The sequence below is a fragment of the Calypte anna genome, chromosome 10 (genome assembly GCF_003957555.1).
Source record: "Calypte anna isolate BGI_N300 chromosome 10, bCalAnn1_v1.p, whole genome shotgun sequence".
In the NCBI taxonomy this organism is placed as follows: domain Eukaryota; kingdom Metazoa; phylum Chordata; class Aves; order Apodiformes; family Trochilidae; genus Calypte; species Calypte anna.
The window spans coordinates 2,679,008-2,705,361 of NC_044256.1; the positions used below are offsets into that span (position 1 = coordinate 2,679,008).

Consider the following 26,354-nt stretch of genomic DNA (forward strand, 5'->3'; position numbering starts at 1 on the left):
GGGTGCTCATGCCTCAGCCTGAGGGCATGTTTGCTCTGTCTGGTTCTGAATAAACTGATCCTGGTTGCTGTCCAAGAGCCTTCTGGAGCAATTGGGCTTCACATCTGGTGTGGTTTGACCTTGTTCTCTTCGTGCAGCTTCAACTGAACTGGGTTGAGTTATTCTTAGTGGGAAGGAAACCAGGCTCAGAGGTCAGGAGAGCAGTGAATCAGTAGAGAGTGGTGGGTCCCATTTCCATCAGGATTAAAAGGAAAAGGGAAAAGTTGAATAGATGTAGCAGCAAAGGCTTTTCAGAAAGAAAAGAGAAAAAATGGGGCTAAAGCAAGTAGCTTTGTTTGAACAATTCTATCATGCAATATGCTCCTAGGAGAGAAATACCAAAAAAATACTTTCTGGTCACACGATACAAGAAGAAAAAGTTTCCTTAGGACTGTGTGAGCATTTTACAAGGCTGTGGTGGTGTCTGGGTCCACTCCAGCACTGACAGCCAAGTACCAGACTAGTATCAAACACCTCTTCTTTTTCAGGGAAGAAAGGGTAAAAACCTGCCTGTGGAAGGGTGCAGCCTTTTAAAAGCCCTTGGTGGTAACTTCTGCCTTTTGGCTGGTTGGTTGGTATGTGTTCTACCCTGTGAGCATGAAGAGAGAGTCCCCTTTGCACTGCCTGCCCTGGGACATGCCTGAGATCTTGTGACACTTGGGACAGAGGGGACAGCAGCCCTTTTTTATAACACCCTGGTGTTCTGCTTGAGCATGGAACACCCCTGCCAAACTACTATTATTACTCTTACTATGATTATTATATTATTCTGTTGTACCCCTTAAAGAGCTGTGCAAATCTCCTCCTTTTCCCAGGATGCAGCTCTGGGGATTTTTGCCCTGATATCTGTCATCAGGCAGCATTTCCTGCTGGATTTTCCATCAAAATGACAGCTTTTAGGGACTGTGTTCCTGCCTTGCATATATCATGGAGAGTTTAAGTACTGCTTTTAAACATCTTTGCTCTGCCTTGGTTAATTTTTCTATCATCAGCCAAAGTATCTGTATGCAACCACAGCAGGAATTTTCATGAATATAATCTATACTGCTACTTGGTTAAAAAAACAGTTTTCCCTGCCCTACATTCTTAAAGCAAATAAAAAAATGTGTGCAGCCACTTCCTTCCCTTTTCTCTCCTCCTGGCATCATAGAATCACAGAATGGCTGAGGTTGGAAGGGACCTAAGAGCTCATCTCCTCCAACCTCCCCCATTGCAGGGACACCTCTCATCCAGCCCCATCCAACCTGACCTTCAACACCTCCAGGGAGGGGGCAGCCACAGCTTCTCTGAGCAATCTGTTCCAGAGTCTCACCACCCTCCTGCTGAACAACTTCTTCCTAAGATCCCATCTAAACCTCTTCTTCTTCAGTCTAAACCCCTTTCCCCTTGTCTTATCACTGGACACTCTTGTGTAAAGTCCCTCTCCAGCCTTCCTGGAGGTTCCCTTCAGGGATTGGGGGGCAGCTCTAAGGTGTCCCCAGAGTCTTCTCTTCTTCAGGCTGAACAATCCCAGCTCCTCAGCCTCTCCTCCTAGCAGAGGTGCTCCAGCTCCTGGATGATCTCTGTAGCCCCTCCTTTGGACTCCTGTCCTTATTATGGTGGGGACATGAGAACTGGATGCAGTATTTGAGGTGGGGTCTGACAAGAGCAGAGTAGAGAGGGAGAATCAGCTCTCCTCCTCTGCTGGCCACTCTCCTTTTGGATGCATCCCAGGACTTCATAGGAAGTTGGCTTCTGAGCTGCAGGAGCACTGCTGGCTCACGTTGAGCTGCTCACCAATCCACACCCCAAATCCTTCCCTTCAGGGCTGCTCTCAACCCACTCTGTACCCAGTTTGGAATCGTGCCTGGGACTGGCCTGAGCCAGATGCAGGACCTTGCAGTGGGACTTGCAGAACCTCCTGCAGTTTGCACTGCCCCATTTCTCAAGCTTTTCAAGGTCAGGATCAGTGCAGGCTGTGAGCATGTGAGGGTGCTGCCTGCATTGCCCTCCCTATCCTGTGTCTCCTCAGCCTCTGCTCTGTAAAGGTTATGGAATGCTCCAGGTTTCTAAGGCGTATTACTCAGGGACTTGATTTTATTTATCATTTATTATTTATTTTTATTTTCACTGTGCTTCTCTCTAAGGTGCAGGTTGCAATACTGAGAGGGTTATATTGCTGTTAGCACTCTTTAGGATTAGGAAAGCTTTTGGCTCTCTGGGCTGGATGCAACGTGTGACACACAGTGTGCAAATAAATCTGCCCTGGTCTATGTGATGGAATTGTTTGCAACGTGCTGGCAAACCAAGTCCCCCTCAAGATGATTCAGGTCCTTGTCAGAAATAGTCAGACTAACCTCTGTCAAAGCAATTTAGAAAAAATTCTGAACAGTAACAAAGCAATTCAAGCTTTTGCTACTAGGGACCTGTCAGGGTTTAACACTGGCCCAGCAATTAAACCAAATGCTGTCTGTTAATCCCCCTCTCCTCCCTGATAAAGGAAGGAGAGAGAATAAGGGAGAGAGACTGATGGGTTGGAAACTAAACTACACAGCTTTAATGAAACAGGAATGAGAAATAGGAAAAATGACTAAATCTATACAAATATACAGGAAAATTGATCCCAGGTTCCTCACCCCTTTTCTCCCAATAACTCTCCCATCCCCACTGAGGCTGCAGGGCAGCCCTGGGAAAGTCCAGGCTGGAATCCTGGAGTCAGCAGCAGTTGGGAGCTGGAGGCAGGAACACACAGATTGAGGCTGGAATGGATCAGGAGCACAGGCAGAGGAAGGGATGGAATCCTCCCAGGATGCTGAAGCAAACAGGGACAGGAGAAGAAGGGGAAGCAGGAAGGGGTTGGATCCTTGTGATTCCTCAAATTTATCCTGAGGATGAGGTGTATGGGATGGAATCCTCTGTTTGGTCAGTTCTGGCATCTCTCTTGTCTGTTCCTCCCCAAAGGAGGCTGCAGGTGGGACCTCTTTACTCCTTTTCTCCTTCTGGAGGGCAAAATGTTCCTCAGAGCTGAGCAGCTCTTGGCTCTGCAGCCCATTCTCCAGCAGGAACTCTAAACATGGAGTGGGATCAGTCCCAGGAGCAGACACTGCCTGAGAAACTTGCTGTTCATTTCAGCAGTGCAGCTGCTGACAAGAGACTGAGCTGAAAGCAAAAGTCCAAGAGGGAAAATCCCCTTTATCCTGGCCCAACCCAGGACAGGACCAAAGAACAGGCTCCTCAGCAGCCTGGCACACCCCTCTTCTGAATCTGACCAGGGCTGCAGCCAACAATATTGATCACTGTGGTCTGATGTGCCCCATTCATCTCCTCTGCCATTGCTGAAGTCTTGATAGCAAGAAAGGGAGTGCCCAGAGTGGATCAATGGGGACTGTGCTGGCAAATGCTGAGCCCATCTGAAAATCAGGGCTGTTGTGCTGAGCATCCTCAGCCTGTGAACTCTGTTCTCTGTTCAAGTGCAGCATCACCCAGCATGCAGCCAGAGGAGCTTTGTTTCCCTTTGCTCACACTCTGCCTCGTGGCTCATGAAACCATTCACATCTCCCAGCCTGCCAGGACAGTGCCTTTTAGGGATGTTACAATCACTAACATCACTAAAAAGGAAAAACAACTCCAGGATGGAAGTTGTGCTTGGTTGCTGTGGTTGCAATCGAATTAAACTAGAGGATTGAGTTAGGGGGAAAGTACTCAGCCTCCCTGAAGAGGGTGAACCCTCCTGGCAGGCTGTGCTGGAAGCAGCACTGGGTTCTGCTTTTGTGCATAAATCCAGTCACATGTGAGCCCTGCCATCCTGCATGCAGGTGCAGCAGGGAGAGATTTCCATTATCAGCTCTGTTTAAAAACAGGAGGCAAAACCTTACCCACTGGACAGAAAGCCTGATCCTTTAAACAAATGCTGGCTGCCCAGCCCAGCCCAGCCCAGTGTGAAAATCTGTGTAGCTGCAGTTCTCTGAAAGAGCCTGGAGGACCCAGCTGGCTGCTGCCTTGTTCTGGGTGGCTGCTGCAGGGTCCCCATTTGGAGGTTTTGCTGTGGAGCTGAACATCATAGAATCATAGAATGTGAGGGGTTGGAAGGGACCTCTTGAGATCATGAGTCCAACCCCCCTGGCACAGCAGGATCACCCAGGGCATCCCACACGGAACACATCCGGGGGGGGTTGGAAAGGCTCCAGAGAAGGAGACTCCACAACTTCTCTGGGCAGCCTGGGCCTCCCTCACCCTCACAGCCAAGAAGTTTCTCCTCATGTTGAGGTGGAGCTTCCTGTGTTTTAGGTTAAACCCATTATTCCTTGTCCTGTTCCTGGGCACCACTGAACAGAGATTGGCCCCTTCCTCTTGCCCCCCAGCCCTCAGATATTGATGGACATTCAGATCCCCCCTCAGCCTTCTCACAGCTAAACAGCCCCAGGGCTCTCAGTCTTTCTTCCCAGCAGAGATGCTCAGGTCCCTTCACCATGCTCCCAGCTCTCCTTTGGACTCTCCCCAGTAGGTCCCAGTCTCTCTTGAACTGGGGAAACCAAAACTGGATCCAGTATTCCAGGTGTGGTCTCAGCAGGGCAGAGGAGAGTGGGAGGAGAACCTCCTTAGATCTGCTGGACACACTTCAGATCTCCCAGATCACACCTGGATCTCTGCAGGGAAAGAGCCCAGAAACTCTGCTGCTTCCCCCTGCTCAAGCCCAGCCTGGGATGGGGGCCTCAGCTTTTTGTTCAAATCATAATTTCTTTCTCTCTGCTGGTCCTTCTGCCTGTCTTGATTGATCAGCTGAGGGTGTATTAAAGTTCTTTTTACCCTCTAAAGTTCATCTCTTAGTTTATGTCATTCTTATTTGGCATCAAGATTATCAAGGGCATGTTAAAGAATGTTTCTGTTAGTAGAAAAATGAGGATTTTGTGCATGGGATCTTTCTTAAACTTTATTTTTATGCACCTGCCTTCTTGATCATTTGCAGAAAGTAAATCCAGGTGCTAATCATATGAATCCATACATAAGTTAAGTGGCAATCTTGGATTTTTAAACTATTGTCTGAATTTTGAACTCACCAATTGCAGTGTGACTGGAAGAAATGTGAAGGAAAAGGTCACTGCTCATTGCTTTTGCCAAAGCTTTCCCTAGAATGGGGACTGTGGTTATTATACAGGCAATCTGAATTTTGAGGAGACAGTTTTCATTCTCATTTGAAGGATCTGCTCTCTTGGTCTGATTTTCTTTCTCCTGTGTTTTCTGGTTGGGTGTTTCTGGGCACAAATAACAGATGGCAGTCCCTAGTTCTCTGGGTCAAGCCCGTTCATGTATGTAAAAAGGGGCAGGGAGGTTCCATGGCAGACCAGAGGTTCATTTACTCCTCTCTCCTGAGCTAAATATGAATCAAATGCTTCAGAGGAAGCTAACAACAGCTCTAAGTTATTCTGCTCCCAGGTAGATTTATTCCTTAGGCTTTTTTCAAGCACTGAAAACAAAGAATTTAAATCAATTTTTGGAAGTTATTATCAGTCAGCCATTTATTTCTTTATTTAAGAATGCATTAAATATCCTGCTGTGTTCCTGGCCTGGAGGATTCCTGTGGCAATGCATTCTGCAAGCTGAACTGCACCATGTTTGGAAAAAAGAGCAGTTCCTCTCATCAGCTGGTTCTTCACTTTGATAAAAAGTCCTTTTGTTTTTGAGTACCAGAGGATGGGTAAGAGCACTAATCCTGTCCCTTAGGATGATACTAATGTCTTTCTAGTGATACTGACCTATCACTAGATACTGATGTCTTTCTGGGGTGCTTGTGTCTTCCATGCCTGTCACTGTTGGCTCCCTGGACCAAACTGTCCCAGCAGGTGTTCTATATTTAATTACTGGGCTTTTAAGTCCTACCAGTTAATCAGGGATCCCCAAACTGTGGTAAAAGTTATTGCTTAGTAAAAAGCAAACAGCTTCAAAACAGAGCATGACATGGCCCAGCTTTGGGAACTGATGTTGCTGCTGGGAGGGAAGAAGATTGGGATCCTCTTCCTCAGGACACTTATTTATAACATTTTTGTAACTTCCTGGCTGAAAATAGATCCATGCTCCAAGGGAAAGTGGTAATAGCATAACCTGATCAATACTGCTATTAGTACTTCCATTGCTTTTCCATGCTAACAGATTTAATTGACTTTGTGCCTAGTAGCTCGTTGTACTCAGGGGGTGTTTTCCCTCTTAGCTTGGTGAATTTTTGATCAGAGCACAAATGAGGTCCCTGTGACACAGCCTGGACTCACCTACATCCTCTGAGTCAGCCATCAATTCCCTCACCTTGCTGCTCAGCTGCCTTTTCCATTAATACCTTCCCTGAGCTCCAGCCAGGGCAGAGCCATCTGGACCACCCTCTACAACCACTTAGTGCTCTTTCTTTATGCCATTTCCAGGCCTCCAGGCCCCAATTTCAGAAGAGTTGTTTCTTGTCTCCATCTCAGGTATTCAGACTTCCTTTCCTTTCAACCTCCGGGATATTTCTTTCCCTGGGTGTATCTATGTATAGCTACTGAGGTAGAGAGGCCTTTTGCCTGATGGCTGTGGTCATTCTTAAACTTCCAAAAAAGCCTGTGACCTATTTCCAGAAGTGATTCATTGCCAGCCTCTCAGAAGAACTACAGTTCTCAAAAGATGCAGATAAGAGCCACGAGAGATTTTTTTAAAAATGCCTATGCAGGTAAGATATCAATTCCCACTGAGAAAGAGACACCTGACCTACTTACAGCTCTGGGGGCTTGAGGTTTTTTTCTCTTCATCTTCTTTTTTTTTGCCAGAAGCATTTAACTATATGGAGAGATACTGCTGAAAATCTGAGCTGGAGGCATTTGAGAACATAAGCTCCACTGAAAAGCAAAAGGACACGTTCCCCCAAGAGGTTCTTCAGAAAGCCCTGGCCTCAGCCCTCACCTAGGACAGGTGAAAATGCCACGAGCCCTTCATGCTGGAGGCAGTAGCCACCTTCTCTCCCTGCTTCTTGGCATCCATTGGAGGCTCAGCAGAGGCAGAAGCCAACCCCAAATGTTTTCTCCTAAGAGGTTTAGAGAAAACCACTCAGGAAAGACAGTTGTGCTAGAAAATATTTTTTTAAAAAGTCTGTCACGTTGCTGTGGTGACAAAAGTTCTTAACATGCTGGAGATTAAAGTCTAGGCTGGGAATGGTGGCATGGGGAGGGGAAAGGGGGGCTGTTGTCAAGGCAGTTTCAACTCTGAGAGTGCAAGAGGCAAAACACATGGTGGTAGGATCTCTGGGATTTATATATATATCTGGAAACATCTGGCATTTATTTCAGCCTTCTCAGTGATAATTAGTCCTGCTATTTCACCTTGCTCTGCTGTAAATATTTTCCAGTAGACAAAAGTTTCTGAGGGAGAAGGCATGAAAATGGTTTTTATTTCCCTTCATTTTCACATGAGCTCTTTGCTGTTCCATCTCAGCTCCTACCTGGAGAAGAACTTCCATTAGCCAGAAGCAAGCTGCCTGGGAAGAGTTAACTCACCTGGGGAGGAGGTAGAGCCTTACAGGCTTTCATCATCTCGCAGAGCTTTAAGAGCACCAGGCTGCAGCAAGATCACTTCTCCCTGCCCGGCAAGTGCACACACTCTGGATTCTCTTAGAATCATAGAATTGGCTGGGTTGGAAGGGACCTCAGAGATCATCAAGTCCAACCCTTGATCCACTCCCCCCATGGTTCCCAGCCCATGGCACTCAGTGCCACATCCAGGCTCTTTGGAAATATCTCCAGACACGGAGAATCCACTACTTCCCTGGGCAGCCCATTCCAATGGCTGATCACCCTCTCCAGAAAGAAATTCTTTCTAATCTCCAACCTAAACCTCCCTGGCACAACTTGAGACCCTGCCCTCTTGTCTTGCTGAGAGTTGCCTGGGAAAAGAGCCCAACCCCCCCCTGGCTCCAACCTCCTTTCAGGGAGTTGGAGAGAGTGATGAGGTCTCCCCTGAGCCTCTTCTTCTCCAGACTGAACACCCCCAGCTCCCTCAGCCCTTCCTCACAGGATCTGTGCTCGAGTCCCTTCACCAGCCTAGTTGCCCTCCTTTGGACCCGCTCCAGGACCTTGATATCCTTCCTAAACTGAGGGGCCCAGAACTGGACACAGGACTCAAGCTGTGGCCTCCCCAAGGCTGAGCACAGGGGCAGAATCCCTTCCCTGGACCTGCTGGCCACGCTGTTCCTGAGCCAGGCCAGGATGCCATTGGCCTTCTTGGCCACCTGGGCACACTGCTTAGCTCTGAAGTGGCTGACTCTGACTGCTGGGTGCCTCCTAGTCAGTAGCCACGATATATGGGCAATGGTTAGAGGAGATCAAAGCTGGCATACCTTGATTTGGTAAAAAAAAAACCCTGCTCTCAGCAACCTCTGGCAAGTGGCTTCTCCCTTTGATGTGCCTCATTTTGCCCATCTAGGATGATAGAGCTCACACATTAACTGGAGATGCTGAAGCAACACCAGATCAATGCCAGCTGAGCCCCCTGAGACCTTCAGGTGAAAACTGCCACAGCAGCACAAAGGATTATTATATTTTAAGTGTAAAATGTACTTGGATAGCTCTCGTAACACCTGGCACTCAGTGCATTTGCCTCAGACTTGCTGTCCCAGGCAGTCCTGAGACAACCACACTCCTCATGATCATCCCCCAGGAGTGTTAAACCTCATGAATCATGGACCTCAGTCTCCTCTTGCTCTGAGTCAAGGCAGCATCAGCAACTCTGCTGACACTGATGATGTCATTTGGTGCAAGGCAAGCATAAAAAAAAGAGATTCAACCCCAGTTCTGGTCTTCATCTAAAACTTGATCTTCTGGTTATAGTTTTCCTTGCTGGCACAGCAAAACCAAATCCCACACCCTCTCCAACTCTGGAGCGCATCCCTGAATCTGCACCCTGCTTGCAGCTGTGTCTGTGCACCACAGATGATTTCCTCTCTCCAGTCCATCTGCTCCGTGCTGGCTGATGCCATCAGCATTGTCCCCATACAGTCTGTGTCACACAGCTCCCTCCCATGCCTTTGTGCTCTTCTGCCAAACACATTGTCATGAGCACAGCCCAAAGCTGTCTGACCCGCAGCTGATCCTTCATAAGGGACTCCTGCTTCCCACTGCACTCTGAAGTTGTAAATAAGCCCAACTGCAACCCATCACATATTTTTTTCCCTTAACAAGGCCTCTTTTCAGCTGCCAGCCTGAGCACTGGTTGCCTCAGAAATTCAGTTTTTATCTTTGTATATTTTAGTGGCAAGAGCAGCCTTTTGTCTCTTCTTCCAAAAGAACTTAACGTGTGGCCTGGTGAGTGACTGGAGGCAAGAAACCTTCTGGAGTAAGATGAGTTTATGTTTTGGCACAGAGTAAGCATCAGATCACTGGAAGAATAAATAGAAGGTTGGGGAGGGAGGGTGAGAAAGGAGGAATGAAGGGGTCGATGATGGCTTTCCTGTGGCAGCATGAGGAGAGGGAAAGCAGCAGCTGAGATGGTTTGTGTTGCTTTGCTCATTGTTTCCTAATGGTGTGGGTTTCCTCACCAGCCTGGATTTTTTTGGGGTGCTGCCCTTTCTCTACTTTTATTTCTGTTTGTCCTTACAGTGTTGGGGTTGCTGGAGGGTTTGGGCTCTGTGTGTGCCTTGGGTCTGCCCGTGGCTTCCATGCTTCAGAGTGCACAACCCTCTGTGTGCTTGAGGAGGACTTTTCCTCCAGGGGGAAGCCCATCCCATGAGCTATTCATGTTGTTTGTCTCTCTCTCCTCCCTTCAGTGCCCCAGGATCTGCACATCCCAGCTCCCAAGCCCTTCCACTCCTCTCGTGGGCTGTGCCAGTCTTGCTGAGTGTGGGCAAAGTGGCATTTTCCCCCTTGTCACAACAATTGGCACTAATTTGTGGCAGTGATCCCTAGAGGAGGAAACCCACTGGTTTGGCTCTGAGCTGCCTTATTCTGTCTGTTGGCCAGAATGAGTAAGGGCTTAAATTTGTTTTGTTGTCTCATAACCAAGCAGGGTGAGGCCCTGTCAGCAGCACTGTGGCTGTGTTTATACACAGGGACTTAGTACAGCCACCTACACTAATCTAACAGCATTTTAGGCTCAGAAAAGCTCTTCACAGCAGCCACCTGTCCCTGGTATATTGAGAGATTAACACTTAGGTTTGAAAAGGCAGCTAATGCCTCTGTGAGGGAAATGTATCTTTACCACTGTTATCTACAAAAGCCAAGTAAAGTAAGTACTTAAATGTAAGTAAATAGGTATTTTCTCACAGCAGAACAACCTTAACCCTGACCCCAGAGCACTCAGAATTACATCTGATACTGTTTTGATTCTCTTTTGAGATTAGTATTTCCTGTTAAGGATTTTGGGATTTTTAAACCACAAAACGAGAGTAAATTCTCTGCTTTCTCTTAAGCTGGGGCAGTGTCACAGCTCCCTGATTACCCACAGGGGCTTTACCCACAGGGGCAGTGTGGGTTCAGGCACCAGCACTGGCTCAGGACCAGCAGGTTTGCTTGGTCTGGATCTGGTGCTACAGGAAGACTACTATGGCTGGGAGAGGTGGTGAAGGGCAACACACAGTTCCACTGCTTTCCTGTGGTGCAGAGCCTCTTCATAAACCCTGTGGATGGAAGTCAGTTCTGTGTAGAACTCAGCTCAGCTGAGTTTTTAGCTCTCTCTGGCAGGGTGCTCAGCTCCAGCTCAGCCACGCAAACTCCAAACAGAATTGTTCCTATCCCTCTGGACCCTCAGAAAAACCCCATTTGTACCAAGCATGGCAGATGTGGAGCCAGCAGGGATGGGCAGTCCCCCCCAGGGTGCTGGGGAGCAGAGCACAGGGCTGGAGGCTTTGCTGGAGCCTGGCCCCATGCTGCCTGCAGGCTCCTCCAGGAGGGCAGTTCAGCATCCACAGCCCTGAGCTAATGCAGCCCTACACCCTGGGGAGCTGAGGAATTCTGGTGACCTCTTGGCATGGATAACCTTCCCCCGAGCTGTGTGCCAACATGAAACATACCTTATTACACCTACAAGGTAGATTTCAGCCAAAGCCTTTGTTTTGCTCCCAGAGCCAGGCCCCCACTTTCCCAAGGGGTCCTTGATTTTTTCCAGCTCAAGTGATGAGGTTAGAGGAACCCCACTGCAGTACAGAGCCAACTGAGGAGTGCTATCCAGAGTTATTTGGGGCTGACAGGAGTTCAGATTCATCCTGATAGGATCCCAGTAGATTGTTCTGTATGAGTGAGATTCCCAAGATGGAGCTCTTACATAACCAGAGATGACTTTGGGGAGGAAAGTGTTGGTCCTCCCACTTTCCCGAGCTGTCCTTTCAGAAAGTGTTGCAAGATGTCCTTTGGCTACAAGGACAGAGCTGACTTTGGAACAGGGATTCTGAAGCCACAGCTTGTTTTAGACCATCAAGAAACTGGGATGTTAGCTCGAAGAGACAATGCTCCTGCAAATAGGTGCTTTTCAGCATGAATCCTTGCTTTGTCCTTCTCCTCTTCCTCACTACCTTTTTCCAAATCACAGTGCAAGTGCTTCCAATGCCAGAAGGAGGTGTGATGCTCTGGGGTCCAGCCTGGGTTGTGTTCCAGGAGGAAAAGAAAGCCCTGAGGGTTAATGATGAAAAACAGAGAAGTTCCAGTTACCACTCACATTCCTCTGCTCTTCTGGAGTGTTTCTTCCCCACCTCTCACTGGTGAGCTAGAGGCTGCTTCAGGGCACACTGCTGGGATTCCAGCAGCACAGGCACCTACTTAGAGTAGGAGCTTCTTGTCAGTGAAAGGTGGTTGCTCACACCCCTTCACAGTAACTCCTCTGTGCCACGTGGTGAAGGTTTCCTGGTTTTCTCTTGCATGGGAATGCAAATGCATCCCAGGGAGCCAGGATGAGCTGGGAACTCCTCAGACTGACATTTGAAATTGGGTTTGTCTCACCTGCAGTTCAGATGTTTCCAGATGGAGCTCATTCTCTAGGATTACTTTATGGGCAGCAGAGAGAAAGAGAAGTTCCTGAGACACAGGGTCAGGTCAACAAGTGCCACAGACACTGGGGGGGGTGTTTCCATCCAGTGACTCTAGTGATACAGTATGAATCTCAAGGTCCAAACCACACTAGCTGAATCCACCCTTGTATAAAGGAGATGCTGCCTCTCCCTGTGTCTCAGCTCACTTCTGATCCTCCTCTCCAGTGGTGGACACTGGAGGGCAATCCTGGATGCACACTGAGCTCCTGGCACATCCATGCACTACAAGGCCAGATGCACCCCAGGGTTTATACCCAGCCAGGGCTCTCCTCTCCTTTCTGCTCCAGCACTGGGTGCTGTCCTTGTGGATGGGTTGGTTACATGTTGGGTCGAGACCCAGCAGTGAAGGAAGAAGGGGTGTGAGCCAGGACACCCTGCACACTCTGCACAGAGCTGCCGTTCCTCAGCTGCCAGCAAGTGCTTGAGTTACTGTGCATGAGGGGAGGCAGAGGGGCAAAACCAGACACATTCATTTATTCCTGTTTTTCAGAGGTTCACCAAAAATAAGGCTTCTTCTCTTCTCTTCTCTTCTCTTCTCTTCTCTTCTCTTCTCTTCTCTTCTCTTCTCTTCTCTTCTCTTCTCTTCTCTTCTCTCTTCTCTCTTCTCTTCTCTTCTCTTCTCTTCTCTTCTCTTTCTCTTCTCTTCTCTTCTCTTCTCTTCTCTTCTCTTCTCTTCTCTTCTCTTCTCTCTCTTCTCTTCTCTTCTCTTCTCTTCCTCTCTCTCCTCTCCTCTCCTCTCCTCTCCTCTCCTCTCCTCTCCTCTCCTCTCCTCTCCTCTCCTCTCCTCTCCTCTCCTCTCCTCTCCTCCTCTCCTCTCCTCTCCTCTCCTCTCCTCTCCTCTCCTCTCCTCTCCTCTCCTCTCTCCTTCTCTCCTTCTCTCCTCTCCTTTCTTCTCTTCACTTCCCCTTCCCCTTCCCCTTCCCCTTCCCCTTCCCCTTCCCCTTCCCCTTCCCCTTCCCCTTCCCCTTCCCCTTCCCCTTCCCCTTCCCTTCCCCTTCCCCTTCCCCTTCCCACCCTTCCCTGACTAGAATAGCTCCCAATTATCATGTAAAAAGCTCCACATCCATTCACTTTTCTCCTAAGCCATTCACTCCCTCAGGCTCTTCACCCTCTGCTTTTAATATATTAAAGGAAGCAAGGTGCTTCCTAAATCTGAGGAGGTTTCTCTCTGTTCCTGGCTGGAGTTCCCTGGGTTACAGAAGGGCTGGAGCTCTTTGAAAAAGACACATAGGTGGGAAAGGAAAAGTCATTAGCACAGTAAAACCCTGGTGGTACAAAAGATCTGCTCAGAGATCCTCCTGCAAACTGCTGCTCTGGCTTCATTAAAAGTGTAGCCTGTGGCTGTCACTCAGATAGACCAGGTTCACTTTGAATTATCTACATGAGAATTGGTATTTCTGCAGTGGAAAAAAAATAAAGAAACCATCAGGAATTATTCTTTGTGAACGATGTACTCAACTTTCTTACTGACCTAATGAGTCAGCAGTGAGAACTGAATTTCCTAGAACAGCCTGGATTTTGGATATTTTCTTCTTTTCAGCCCAGAAATAAGCTAGAATGGTGCTTCTCACACTAAGTGACACTGTGAACACCAGCTGCATCTTGGATGGAGTGGAAATAAAGGAGTTCTGGACCAGTTACCCAAAACATTCATCCTTCTGGTGTCCAGCATTCTTTTGTGGCTCCCTCCCAGGCTGGGCTGAGCATCTCTCTGTGCTTATGACCTCCTGGCATCCTGATTAGATGGGGAAGTGTTAATATCTGGTGTGGAAACAGACCCTCAAATTGAACAGCTGGCTCTGACAACAGTGATGAGCCAATTTAGGCAGCTGAACTGACAGGTCATCATCCCTTTCTTTTACAGCAAAGGTTTTTTTCTGCCTTTTTAGCAGCTTGAAGTGACATCCCTGGGATAGGCACAGAGGGCAGGTACACTCTGTGCCATGGGTGGCTGGGAGGATCTGACTCTGACTTTTTTCTTGTGTTTCTTGTATTCTGGTGCTGTAGCAGAGCCCCAAGGAGTTACATGGACTCAGCCATGCAGTGCAAGTCTGTGGCCTGTCCCCTGCTTCAGATGCTTCCCTGGCAGTCACCTGCCCTTCTGGAGGTGACTTCTGGGGGGCTGAGCCACCCACTGCATCCCTGTCTTTGATGCTGAGGCTTGGTGGAGCCCAGGCAGGGCTCTGGAGCTCTCCAACACTCAGGAAGTGTTTGGTGTGTTGCTCCCTGCAATTTCAGTCATTACATTATTAGTTTTTTTTTTAATAGAGCAGCAAAATGAAAATTATTTTGCTGCCTCGTGTAAGCCTGTATCAAGGTTTCTGTGCCTTTTTGGCCCTCTGCCTTGTGCCCTGTAGGAAGGTTCTGTTTACAGGTTTATTTTCCATCTGAAGAGCTGACAGCTGCACCCCTAAGGAAAGGGTGAGCTTGGGCAGGTGTCACTGTGTGCTCTGCACAGCTGCCTTGGAGCTCAGCTTTACAGCCCCAGGAGTGCAGGGAGAGGTGTGGTGACAGGTCAGAGAGCAGCAAGTGTGACCACAGAGGGCACAGCTGAGGGACAGGAACAAAACTCTGGAGAGGGATTCTGCAGGTGACCCAGCAGTGAGGCTGTGGGCTGGAGTGGAGGAGCTGTGGTGGGGCTACTGGGGAGTCCAGGGCTGAGAGAGGAGGAGGAGCTGCAGTCTGGGGCAGAGAAGTTCTGCAGGAAGCTTCAAGCTGATGAGGATGGATTAGGACAGAGGTGATTCAAATATACCCGGATGACAGGATTATCCTACAGATCAGGATCGAAATGCAGGAGCAGAGCTGGACGGGCAGCCTCATCTGATTCACAACAATATCCTTGGCTCCTCATATTCCTTTGCTTCTTGTTCTTTTCCATTAAACCCAACTAGGACATGGTGTCACCAGCTTGTGGCTGGGCTGTGGAACAACCAAGCTGCATGTGCTCTCAGACCACAGAGAGGCCTCCTGGGAAGGCCCAGCCGCAGCAGCTGGAGGAAGGGAGTCTCTGCTTTATTCATACACTGATGGCCAAATATTTCATTCCTCTACCAGAAACATCAAGGTGATGTGTGGGGAGCAGTGTTCAGCATTTGTCCAGGCAAGGAGCTAAGGCAGGACATGTTGGCAGGGCTGGGTCATGGCTCTCGTTGCCTTGGGGTCCCAGATGTCTTGGGGATCCCTGCTTTCAGGGTGATGCAGTTGGTTGCTTCAGCTGCAAGGCAGCACAAAGGGAGCAAAGGTCCAGACTGCTGCCCAGTGACAGGCAGAAGGGCTCTTCTCTTCTCTTCTCTTCTCTTCCTTCTTCTCTTCTCTTCTCTTCTCTTCTCTTCTCTTCTCTTCTCTTCTCTTCTCTTCTCTTCTCTTCTCTTTTCTCTCCTTTCTCTCCTTTCTCTCCTTTCTCTCCTCTCCTCTCCTCTCCTCTCCTCTCCTCTCCTCTCCTCTCCTCTCCTCTCCCTCTCCCTCTCCCTCTCCTCTCCCTTCCCTCTCCCTCTCCTTCTCCCTCTCCTTCTCCTTCTCCTTCTCCTTCTCCTTCTCCTTCTCCTTCTCCTTCTCCTTCTCCTTCTCCTTCTCCTTCTCCTTCTCCTTCTCCTTCTCCTTCTCCTTCTCCTTCTCCTTCTCCTTCTCCTTCTCCTTCTCCTTCTCCTTCTCCTTCTCCTTCTCCTTCTCCTTCTCCTTCTCCTTCTCCTTCTCCTTCTCCTTCTCCTTCTCCCTCTCCTCACAGGGACAGCCATGCTTTCCAAATCCCATCTCCCCTCACTCTGCCAGGCAGGGAAAACCAAATCTGGGTGGGTATGTAGCTCACCACAGTACTCTCTAGCAGGGCCCATGTGTCTACCTGAAGATAAAAGAGCCACACACCCTCAGTGTCTCAACAACCTCTAATCAAGTAAGTTTTGACTGTAAATGCAGCTTTGGTAATAGGGCACCTGGATTTCTCAGTGTGTCCCCCACATGGCAGCTCCTGTCTCTACAGCTCTGTCGTGGTTCTCTTCCTCCTCACCCACTTTTGTGTAAGCCTGGAAGTGACACAGCAGCAGAATACAAGAAATACAAGAAAACATTTGAATCATATCCTCTTCTAAAAGTCTCTGCTGAGTTTGAGGCTGTTATTTCTTGCATTTAATACTTGCAGAGCCAGTAGATCTGACAGCCAGGACAGAGACAGCTTCCACCATGGGTCAGTGTGTAGCAAATACTCAGCAAGAGCAGAAATCAGATGAGGGCATTGCAGTTACAAATGTGTAATCACAGAGTGCTTCTGAGGAGTGGCTGATGCTCCAGAAATATTTGCTACCAGCTTATTTTATAAAATGAATTACGGGGCTTTTAATGTAAATTAGAAGTCAAAATGGAAGGGCAGGAAGGGTCATTGAGTATGATTTAGTATTTTGGGTTTTCATCTATTTTCCAGCTGGTTCTGACTGTGTACTGTGACCGACCTGAGCTGATGCAGCCTTTTCTGTTATTTAGGTTCTTGACCCCGATCCTGCATCTCATTGTGTTGGGTTGGTTGTTTGGGGAGCTGCCCCCTAATCTGCTCCCTCTTGGTGCTACAGATCTTCCACATGACCTACGACCTGGCCAGTGCAGTGGTGCGGATTGTGAACCTGATTGGGATGATGCTGCTGCTGTGTCACTGGGATGGCTGCCTCCAGTTCCTCGTGCCCATGCTGCAGGACTTCCCTGATGATTGCTGGGTGTCCCTCAACCGGATGGTGGTAAGTGCCTGCCCTGCTTGCTCCCTCCTTGCCCTCAGCCCAGGCCCTCAGCCCCAGCATCACCATTTCAGCGTCCACCTCCCAGCACCAGCACAGCATCCTCCCCTTTCCCATTTCCCCCCCACTTAGAATCATAGAATCATAGAATTGGCTGGGTTGGAAGGGACCTCAGAGATCATCAAGTCCAACCCTTGATCCACTCCCCCCGTGGTTCCCAGCCCATGGCACTCAGTGCCACATCCAGTCTCTTTTGAAATATCTCCAGACACGGAGAATCCACTACTTCCCTGGGCAGCCCATTCCAATGCCTGATCACCCTCTCCAGAAAGAAATTCTTTCTAATATTTAACCTAAACCTCCCCTGGCACAACTTGAGACCCTGCCCTCTTGTCTTGCTGAGAGTTGCCTGGGAAAAGAGCCCAACCCCCCCCTGGCTCCAACCTCCTTTCAGGGAGTTGGAGAGAGTGATGAGGTCTCCCCTGAGCCTCCTCTTCTCCAGCCTGAACACCCCCAGCTCCCTCAGCCCTTCCTCACAGGACTTGTGCTGGATCCCTTCACAGCCTCCTTGCTCTTCTCTGGACCTGCTCCAGCACCTCAATCTCCTTCCTGAGCTGAGGGGCCCAGAACTGGACACAGGACTCAAGCTGTGGCCTCACCAGAGCTGAGCACAGGGGCAGAATCCCTTCCCTGGACGGGCTGGCCACACTGTTCCTGATCCAGCCCAGGATGCCATTGGCCTTCTTGGCCACCTGGGCACACTGCTGGCTCCTGTTCAGCTTCCTGGCAATCCAGACTCCCAGGTCCCTTTCTGCCTGGCTGCTCTCAGCCCCTCTGTGCCCAGCCTGTAGCGCTGCATGGGGTTGTTGTGGCCAAAGTGCAGGACCCGGCACTTGGCCTTTTTGAACCTCATCCCATGAACTTCCTTTTTCCAACCTTCCTCCATGATCCACCAGGCACTTGTAAAGCTGTGGCACTGTGAGCATGGAGGCTCCCTGAAGGCAGGCTCTGCAAGGAGACAGTTCAGGGCTGCAGAGCAGGAACCAGCCCCAGCAGAGCCTGCTGCAGGAGGCAGGAACCAGGCTCCCCCCTCCTGGTAGGAGGCAAAGAGCAAGAACAGAAATTGTTTTCTGCTGGGGTCTGGGTGTAGTGAGCCAGAAGTGGGAGGCAGAGGGGTTCCCAGTGCCATAGCTGGGCCTGGTGCATAAGTCCCATTACTGGACCCAAGGAAACTGTTCAGCCTTCTGCTCCATTTCCACTTGAAGAGTCTGTGTGATCACCCACCTTTCTCCCTGGAGAGCTGCACAGTATCCCAATGAGGTGGGCTGAAATGGACTCTGCTGAGCCACAGTTTGTCCTCCCATCATGGGATCAGTAGCCAGGCTTCCCAGGAACATCCCAAGCTGTGCTGCTCACTCCCTTGTTTGCTGTGAAGGAGATTTAGACCCTATGGTAAATGCACGGGGGCTTCATGGTACTTTTCAACCAGCTTGCTGAGAATTCAGCATCTTTTATTCAGAGGGACAATGTCCAGTTGATTAAGCAGCAAAGACTGACAAAGCTTTAAAAATTGCCTCTTATTGCAGCTCTTAACCTCCAGATTCCCTCAGCCAATTTCTTCTTAAAAAAAAAAAAAAAACCAACAAAAAACCCCGAGGCACTCGGGCAGAACAGAACAAATGTAAAATGTATAAAAGAACTGCCAGCTGCCCATGCCTCCCACATGCAGAGGTGTGGGCACATGCTGCCCGTGCCTGGGAAGAGTGAGCATCCAGGAAAGAGTCGTTTGCTTGGTGTTTATTCATTAATTTATTCCCCCTGCAATAATAATTCCCCTCCTGCTGTTGAAAGGTGTCAGACTGACAGTTCTGGAGACTACAGCCCTTTATTTATCGACAGCAGAAGAACAAGCCATGCAGCAAGTGCCTTATCTTCCCCCATGCTGCCTTTTTATCATTTATATGGCAGGAGCAATGAAAGATCAGGGCTCCATTGTGCTTCTGCTATTCAAGTCATCAGGTGAAGTCACTTGGCCATGATGCCCTTGCAGGACAGCTTCAGAGCAGCAGGTTGGAACCAACTCTGCTCTGTGGGATCCCAGGCAAGTCAGGTGGGAGGCTCAGAGAGTTCTTCCTTCCCAGATGCTTTTGGGGATGAATAAGTGCTGTGATGATGGGTCTCCAAGACAATCTGAGAGAGCTGGAGTTGTACTGAGTAGGTTGCACAAATGCATAGCACAAGCTAATGCAGATTTGTGCTTGGCCACTTCCTACTCAAGAGGCTGTAAATCCAGAAAACCATTTGTGTAACTCAGCAGATATATTGGGATTAAAGCCTGGTGAGGAGGGAAATTTAATTTATAAATCTACAGAATCTAGCAAAAGACTTAACCTGGGCCAGACTGTGATCAGAACCTATCATCAAGGTAACTGTAGTGAAGGGTTCAGGTCTTGAAAAGTTGCAGGAGACAGGACAGAGGAAGAAAAAATATAGCTTAGGCACCTTCCTTTGCAGCAAGATTGAGGAGAGAGGAGAAGGATGCATCCCACAGTCCGGAGGCCTCTGCACTCTTAGGAAGGGCAGAGCAGAAAGTTTCTATCCAGAGCAGAGCTTTACCAGGCAAGGACTCATGCTGCAGTACTTGTCTTCCCAGCCTTGGGAGCCTGTGAAGCTGGAAATTAAATTTGCCTTGTGTGATTTTTTTTCAGTTTCTCCTCTGCAGCTAAATCACCTTCACTTTTTCCACTTTGTAAAAGTGGGAAAAAAAAAAATTATCTCTGTGCTTGTCTCAGAAATGGACCCTCAGGAAACTGGAATGAAGAACTGGAGAGATGGTTATATGCCCCATGTGGAACATATGGTTCTGGTGGCTTCCACTCTAGCTGTATAGGAATATGCCAGCACCCAAATACCTTGGATTTAGAGCATTTAACAAAGAGAAGAATTAGTTCTTTTGGAATCACATCGTTTCTTCATACAATATGGTTGTATCCTCTCATCACAGAGGAAGGTTTCCAGATATGTCACTGGGATCAATGATGATTATTGCCACAATGTATGTACAGTCTATAATGAAGGAATAGGAGAGGCCACTGAGTCAGAAAACAAACAAAAAACAATGGTGGTCTGGGATGTTCTCAGACTTCGGTGCCAAGATCTTGATGGTAGTTTCCAGAATGGCTCCATCTGGGAGCTGTGATGGACAGGGCTGAGAGGTGGGAGACCAGGATGGCATCTGCCTGTGACAGTAGGTTGGATTTTGAGACATTCTGTACTGACCTGGTCACAGCCTTTTGAAGAGATAAATAGACTTGGTGCACGACTGCCCTCATTACACACAGGAGCCAAAAAGCTGGGATGGAAACACTGGAGGAAAAAGAGGAATCTTCTGAAGCTGCCACAGCTAAGGGGAGCTGGAAGTCAGGTGCCAAATGTTTTGGAGGCTTTCTACTTGAGTAGAAAGTGCTGCTCTCCCACTGCTCCCCAGTTCCTCAGGAGCCATTTGGGTTGTTTTCCCAGCTCAGCAGTCACAGTGTTGTCCAGGGGAGGGCAGTGATACCCAGAGGTATCGTTTGACCCAAGTGCTGTGCAGTAGTAAACCCCCAGCACCAACTCTGTGGTCAGGAAAGATCCCTGCTGAGACAAATGTGGGAGTTCACAAGATTGAAATATGTCCTTTCACTACAGACAGTTCCTTAATAGTGTAAAATGTTAGTGGTGCACATCAGGAATAACACTGTGCCCACAGACTCTGCCCCTACCCCAAGAATTTTCCAGCAGTTCTGTGGATCTTTACTTTTCTCTCTCTAATCTTCTCCTGTGAAGGTTTGACCAGGGTACCCTTGGAGATACCTCAGACCCAGAGCATCCTGTAAGACACTGCCCTGTTTCTTTAGGTGCTTCTGTAAGGTACTGCAGAACCCAGCACTGCCTTTGAGGAGTTCCAGGAATATTCAAGGGTGGCTCAGAGCCAGAGGCATTGTAGCCCAGACACTAATCCCAGAGAAACCCTTCTAGTCCTGCCAACGTGGATGTTCAAAACAATCCAGTCTGAGAAAGCACTTCAAAGCAATTTTAACTCCCTTTGGCAAATGCTCTTAGGGCCTGGCATATGTCTGAGATAACATCCCTCTTGACTATGTTCAAGCACAGATCTGTAGCTCCTTTTTAGCCTGCCTGGAGATTTGGTTGAGAAGAAGTCATTTTCTTCCTGCAGCTTAAGGCCTCATTTACCCACCCAAATGGGCAGTTTTACCCATCCCAGCATATTTGAAGCAGTACAACTGGGGACTGGCAGAGTGGTGGATACTGAGTGGAGGGGGATGGCTCTTCCACAAACAAGCTCTGTCAGTCCAAGGCACCATTTGTGGCCACAGGACATTTGGAACCACTGCTACTGTTCTGGCTTCAAGTGCTGCATTCTTGACCTGCCTGTTTATTCTGGAGGTACCAAAAAGACCTACAGCAGCCCTAAAAACTAAAGATGAACCGAGATCTCTAAGCAAAGGGTTATCCCATGGACTGTGCCATGAAGATCCAGAGAGCTCAGAGGCTGCAACGTAAAAGTAATTGCTCTGAAAGTTTTCCCCTTCGTGGAAGTGCCTCTCTTTCAGCAGTCCTTCATCTCTTCTCCCAGCAGACCACACTGCTCAGGATTTTTTTATAAAAACACTCTGTGTTTTCCTCCAGCTCCTGTTCCTCAGGCTGTCATGACTCAGCAACCTCCTCAGTCTGGCACGAAGCAGAATGTCCTCACAGGGCCCCACGCTGCTCCTGGGAATTGGGGTTGGGACTCCATAAGTGCAGAGCTCCCAGGGAGCCAGGAGTGTTCCTGCTGGCTCCGGGGGCTCAGTGGGGTTGGATGTTGTCGTTTTGGGTGACTAATTCCTACAAAACACTGGCAAGCTGCCTTGTAAACAGCACCTCTGAGCAGCAAGTTGCTGGTAAAATGGATGTTAAAACTTCAACCTGCCTGAGAGCCAGATGTTTCTCTTTGGCTCTCATCATTCATGGCCACTGAAGCCAATTTCTTGATCTATCAAATTCCAGCTCAACTATTCTGATTCTGTTTCCTCAAATTCCCTGTGGAATCGCAGCTCAGAATTCCTTTTCTTGCTGCTCTCAGTTCTGTTGTGGAGATGTGCTGCCCTGTTCAACTACTGCCACACTCAGAAAGCAGCAGCAGCATTTCTGCAATGTACAGTGAGAAAAGGAAAAAAATCCATTTAACAAGGAAGGGATGGGACAGGACACCTGCACCACTGCCTCCCAGTAGAGCTGGGAATGTGTTGCCCACCTTTACGGGCATTTTAAACACAGGTTGCTCAAGTGTGACTGCTCCTGCCAGGTGTCTCAGGATGCCTGTCTAAGGTGTGTGAGATGTTTGATGCCCTCACAGATCAGAAGGGAGTATGCCAAAAAAATCCGGGTGGTGGAAAAGTGGGGTTCCCCTCCACTACTTTGGCCAGGACTCTGGGAGCCACAACATAGACATGGGTGGGACAAAGGAGGAAGCAGATTTGCTCTGCAGTGCTTACACCTCAGGCAGCTGCCATGGTCGGATCCTTCCTGCTGCAGAGTCCAAATGCTCTTTGCCTCCAGCTGTAGCTGTCTCCACTTTGGGCTACAGCCCCTCAGACCCTGGTAAGCCAACTGCATAGCCAGGAATAGAGACCCTGATGGCCACATTGCCTCCTGTCTCTCTCTGCTGCCTCAAGGGGAGTTTTTTTCAGCACAGGAGGTGAACAGGTTCTTGCTTTGTTAGGGAGGTGAGCCCGGCCAGGCTGGCACCAGCAGGGAGGGAGCTCTGCTGGGGCTCTGAATGTTCTGCTCCTCTCTCTGCTTTGCTCTCACTTCTCTTGCTTTGCCCTTCTCCTTGCAGTGTGGCTCAGGCCTGTCTTGCAGAATGTAACCGAATATGGCCAGGGGAACACAATCCCCTCCTCTCTTTGCCCATCTGCTTATCTCTAACCAAGCACTTATGCTGTCCAGAGGTTCCAGCTTTTTGCCACAGCTCCCAAACAGCAACACCAGGCTTTGCTTCTGTTTAACTCCTTGCCAGCTTCCTGAAAAATTTCCATCAGCATCAGTGACACTCAGAGAGCTGTTTGCAGAGAGGTCAGCAACCCTTCCACTGATACCTCCAAGGAGGGGTCCAGTACCCTCCAGGGCTCCCAGAATTGCTGGCCACTGGTGCTGAGGCTGGGTGGGGTTCACAGGATTATTGCTCCTCTATTTGACAAGCCACAAACCAAACTGTTTCTGTAAAACAACCTTCTAAGTTGCCATGGGATGGGTATCTGCCCAGCTAGATCCATAATGTTAACACCTTCCTAGGAACAGAAAGAGGACTGAGGGATGTGCAGGCTACATGCTGCAGTGAATGTCACTGTAGCAGAGGTATTTTTTCACATAGCTTGTAATAGCAATGTGTGATGACAGTGCATTTACTTTACAAGGTTTTGTGGCAAGGACTTGCTAGCATTTAATACCCACAGGACAGTAAATGTACCTTGAGCTGTTCCATGAACTCAAGCTAATCAGAATAATCGTGAAACTTGGGCTGTTTTTTCACCCTGTCCCATGCTGCAATTGCTGAGGTACTTCTGTTAGTTGCAGAGGAAGAGCACGGGGTGTTCAGAAGTTGTTGGCTTCAGCTGGGGTTTATTGCATCTCTCATTTGAGACCATTGTAGAGAAACAAGATAAACCAGGTGCCTCGAGTTGCCAAAGAGTGGGTGTGAGTCCACCTGTGCCTGGTTAGGGCAGGCCCCCTATTTCCAGGGGGCCAATAAAGGTGGGACACACACCCACAGAGAGAAGCTTGCTCTGGTGTGAGGCGATGGAGAGGCCAGCAGCTCGTGGAGCCTCAGGAGCAAGAAAGGCTCCTCCCGCTCCAGACCATTTGGAGTTTTCTCACCTCCCTGAAAAAAAGGCCTATTTTACACTGAGAAGACATTGCTGTCTGGGCATTATCATCTTAATTTTCTGCCCTTCCCATCTCTTCAGGTAGTGACCAGAGATCCTGACCATTTCCTAAATTGCTGGGGAGTGATTTCCCCACTCTAAGATCTTGCTGCTGGCAGTTTTGCTCAGGCTCTTTTTTACCGGTTCTCTGTTAAAGTCCCATTTCCTAGTGGAATAATCACTTGCTTCAGTTCCTTCTCCCACACACAGGTAATTTTGAAATATTCCAATGCATCATTTTTGTTTACCCCAGGTTACCAGTGTGTTAGACTGTCTGGCTTCCTTTCTGGAAAGTTTTACTGAAAAGAGTACATGCAATCTGTAATAACCCCACCTAAATCTGTTAATGTCAGATGACTAAATTTGGACTTTAAAAAAAAAAAAACCCACATAAAAATTAAATGTGTCCAGCACTTCCAAGCCATCAAAAGAATTAATTTGGGGTTTTTTAAAGATAAAGAGGTGCTTTGAACGTGGACTTTTGAGCCTCATGTTAGGTCTCCTTTTCTGAAATGTGTTCACTTCTGAGAAATGTCCCACCCCTAAAGCTTTGTCTGTCTGTCTGTCTCTCCAGAATGACTCCTGGGGGAAGCAGTATTCCTATGCACTGTTCAAGGCCATGAGCCACATGCTCTGCATTGGCTATGGGCAGCAGGCCCCCGTTGGCATGTCAGACGTCTGGCTCACCATGCTCAGCATGATCGTGGGGGCCACCTGCTACGCCATGTTCATCGGCCACGCCACAGCCCTCATCCAGTCCCTGGACTCCTCACGGCGCCAGTACCAGGAGAAGGTAAGGAACTGGGCTTTGCAACCCCCGTGGTGGTTTATGCACTTGTCTGGGCTGTCAGTGAGAGGCCAGAGGTGTGCGGTCTCTGCCACCCATCTCTTCACTCAGGCAAAAACCCTAAGGAGGAAATAGATTCAAGATGCGATCAGTAATTATAGGTCAAGTGGGTGATTCTTAGAATCATAGAATTGGCTGGGTTGGACGGGGCCCCAGAGATCATCAAGTCCAACCCTTGATCCACTCCCCCCGTGGTTCCCAGCCCATGGCACTCAGTGCCACATCCAGTCTCTTTTGAAATATCTCCAGACACGGAGAATCCACTACTTCCCTGGGCAGCCCATTCCAATGCCTGATCACCCTCTCCAGAAAGAAATTCTTTCTCATCTCCAACCTAAACCTCCCCTGGCACAACTTGAGACCCTTTGTGCCCTCTTGTCTTGCTGAGAGTTGCCTGGGAAAAGAGCCCAACCCCCCCCCTGGCTCCAACCTCCTTTCAGGGAGTTGTAGAGAGTGATGAGGTCTCCCCTGAGCCTCTTCTTCTCCAGCCTCAACACCCCCAGCTCCCTCAGCCCTTCCTCACAGGACTTGTGCTGGATCCCTTCACAGCCTCCTTGCTCTTCTCTGGACCTGCTCCAGCACCTCAATCTCCTTCCTGAGCTGAGGGGCCCAGAACTGGACACAGGACTCAAGCTGTGGCCTCACCAGGGCTGAGCACAGGGGCAGAATCCCTTCCCTGGACCTGCTGGCCACGCTGTTCCTGATCCAGGCCAGGATGCCATTGGCCTTCTTGGCCACCTGGGCACACTGCTGGCTCATGTTCAGCTTCCTGTCAGTCCAGACTCCCAGGTCCTTTTCTGCCTGGCTGCTCTCAGCCCCTCTGTGCCCAGCCTGTAGCGCTTCATGGGGTTGTTGTGGCCAAAGTGCAGTTGTCTTTTTAGATCAACGTGTTCAGTGTCACTGGTATCTAAACCTGTAAGTCGCGTTTTCCTTGCCCAAATCTTGTTTCAAATCCCAAGCGAATGTTCCAGAATGTGCAGCTTTTGTTTAGCAAGTACTTTCTTTAAAAGTATCTGGATTATTCGCTTCAGTGCTCAGGAGTGAAACTCCCAGCAAACCCCTGAGCACAGATCAAAGCTCAGGAGCTCCCAACAGGTTCCCTAGATAGCTATCAAATTAATTGCACAGTTGTTGGATTGCATAATGTAGGGCACAGACAGAAATGTTACAACTGATGAGGTTACAGCTGCAGGTGGTGGTGGGGTTAAGGTGATGCTGTGAATTTGGAAGGTGGTAAGGGGCAAACAGGGTCAGTCACCTCAACAAAGTGCATCAATTGCTTCCCCCTTTCCATGCCTTCCTTGTATTGCTGGCTGCACAATGACATTTTCTTCTCTAAGGCAAAGGGGTTGCTGGTGCAATGATACGTTTCTGTCCTGGACATATCCAGGCAAACCTTCTGCCTTAACTTCTGTTTGAACCAGAGCTAAGTGAAGAGTGTGTACAACTAAGAGCAAGGGCCTGGGTGGCTCAGAGGTGAGGAAGGGACCTCACTACAAAGACAGTGATTTATTTCCAGGCATCAACAAAAACAACTGCTCTCAATTAGCAGGGCTGAGGACATCACAGGCAGAGAGGTATTATGGTCAAGGTCTATGGATTCATATGATCTGAAGATTCAGAAGAGGAAGCATTAGTTGCTAGCCATATTCTGAGCCTGGCAGGTGCAGTTAAATGGGGTGAAAGGCTGTTACTCCAGTGGGTAAACTCTGTGTAGCAGGCACAGGCTTGGTGGAAGTGGGAAAACAGAATTGTCAGGTGGGTTGGGACAT

The 26,354-nt window shown here is 48.9% G+C and overlaps 1 protein-coding gene across 1 annotated transcript in view; it reads left to right on the forward strand.

Moving 5' to 3' along the window:
• The window catches only part of HCN4 (hyperpolarization activated cyclic nucleotide gated potassium channel 4), a 106,365-nt gene that overhangs the window by 51,185 nt on the left and 28,826 nt on the right, over window positions 1–26,354 (forward strand). Inside the window, exons 3-4 of the mRNA XM_008495317.2 lie at window positions 16,612–16,773; window positions 24,310–24,528. Of these exons, the coding sequence (XP_008493539.2) occupies window positions 16,612–16,773; window positions 24,310–24,528 (381 nt within the window). The remainder of the gene's footprint in view (window positions 1–16,611; window positions 16,774–24,309; window positions 24,529–26,354) is intronic.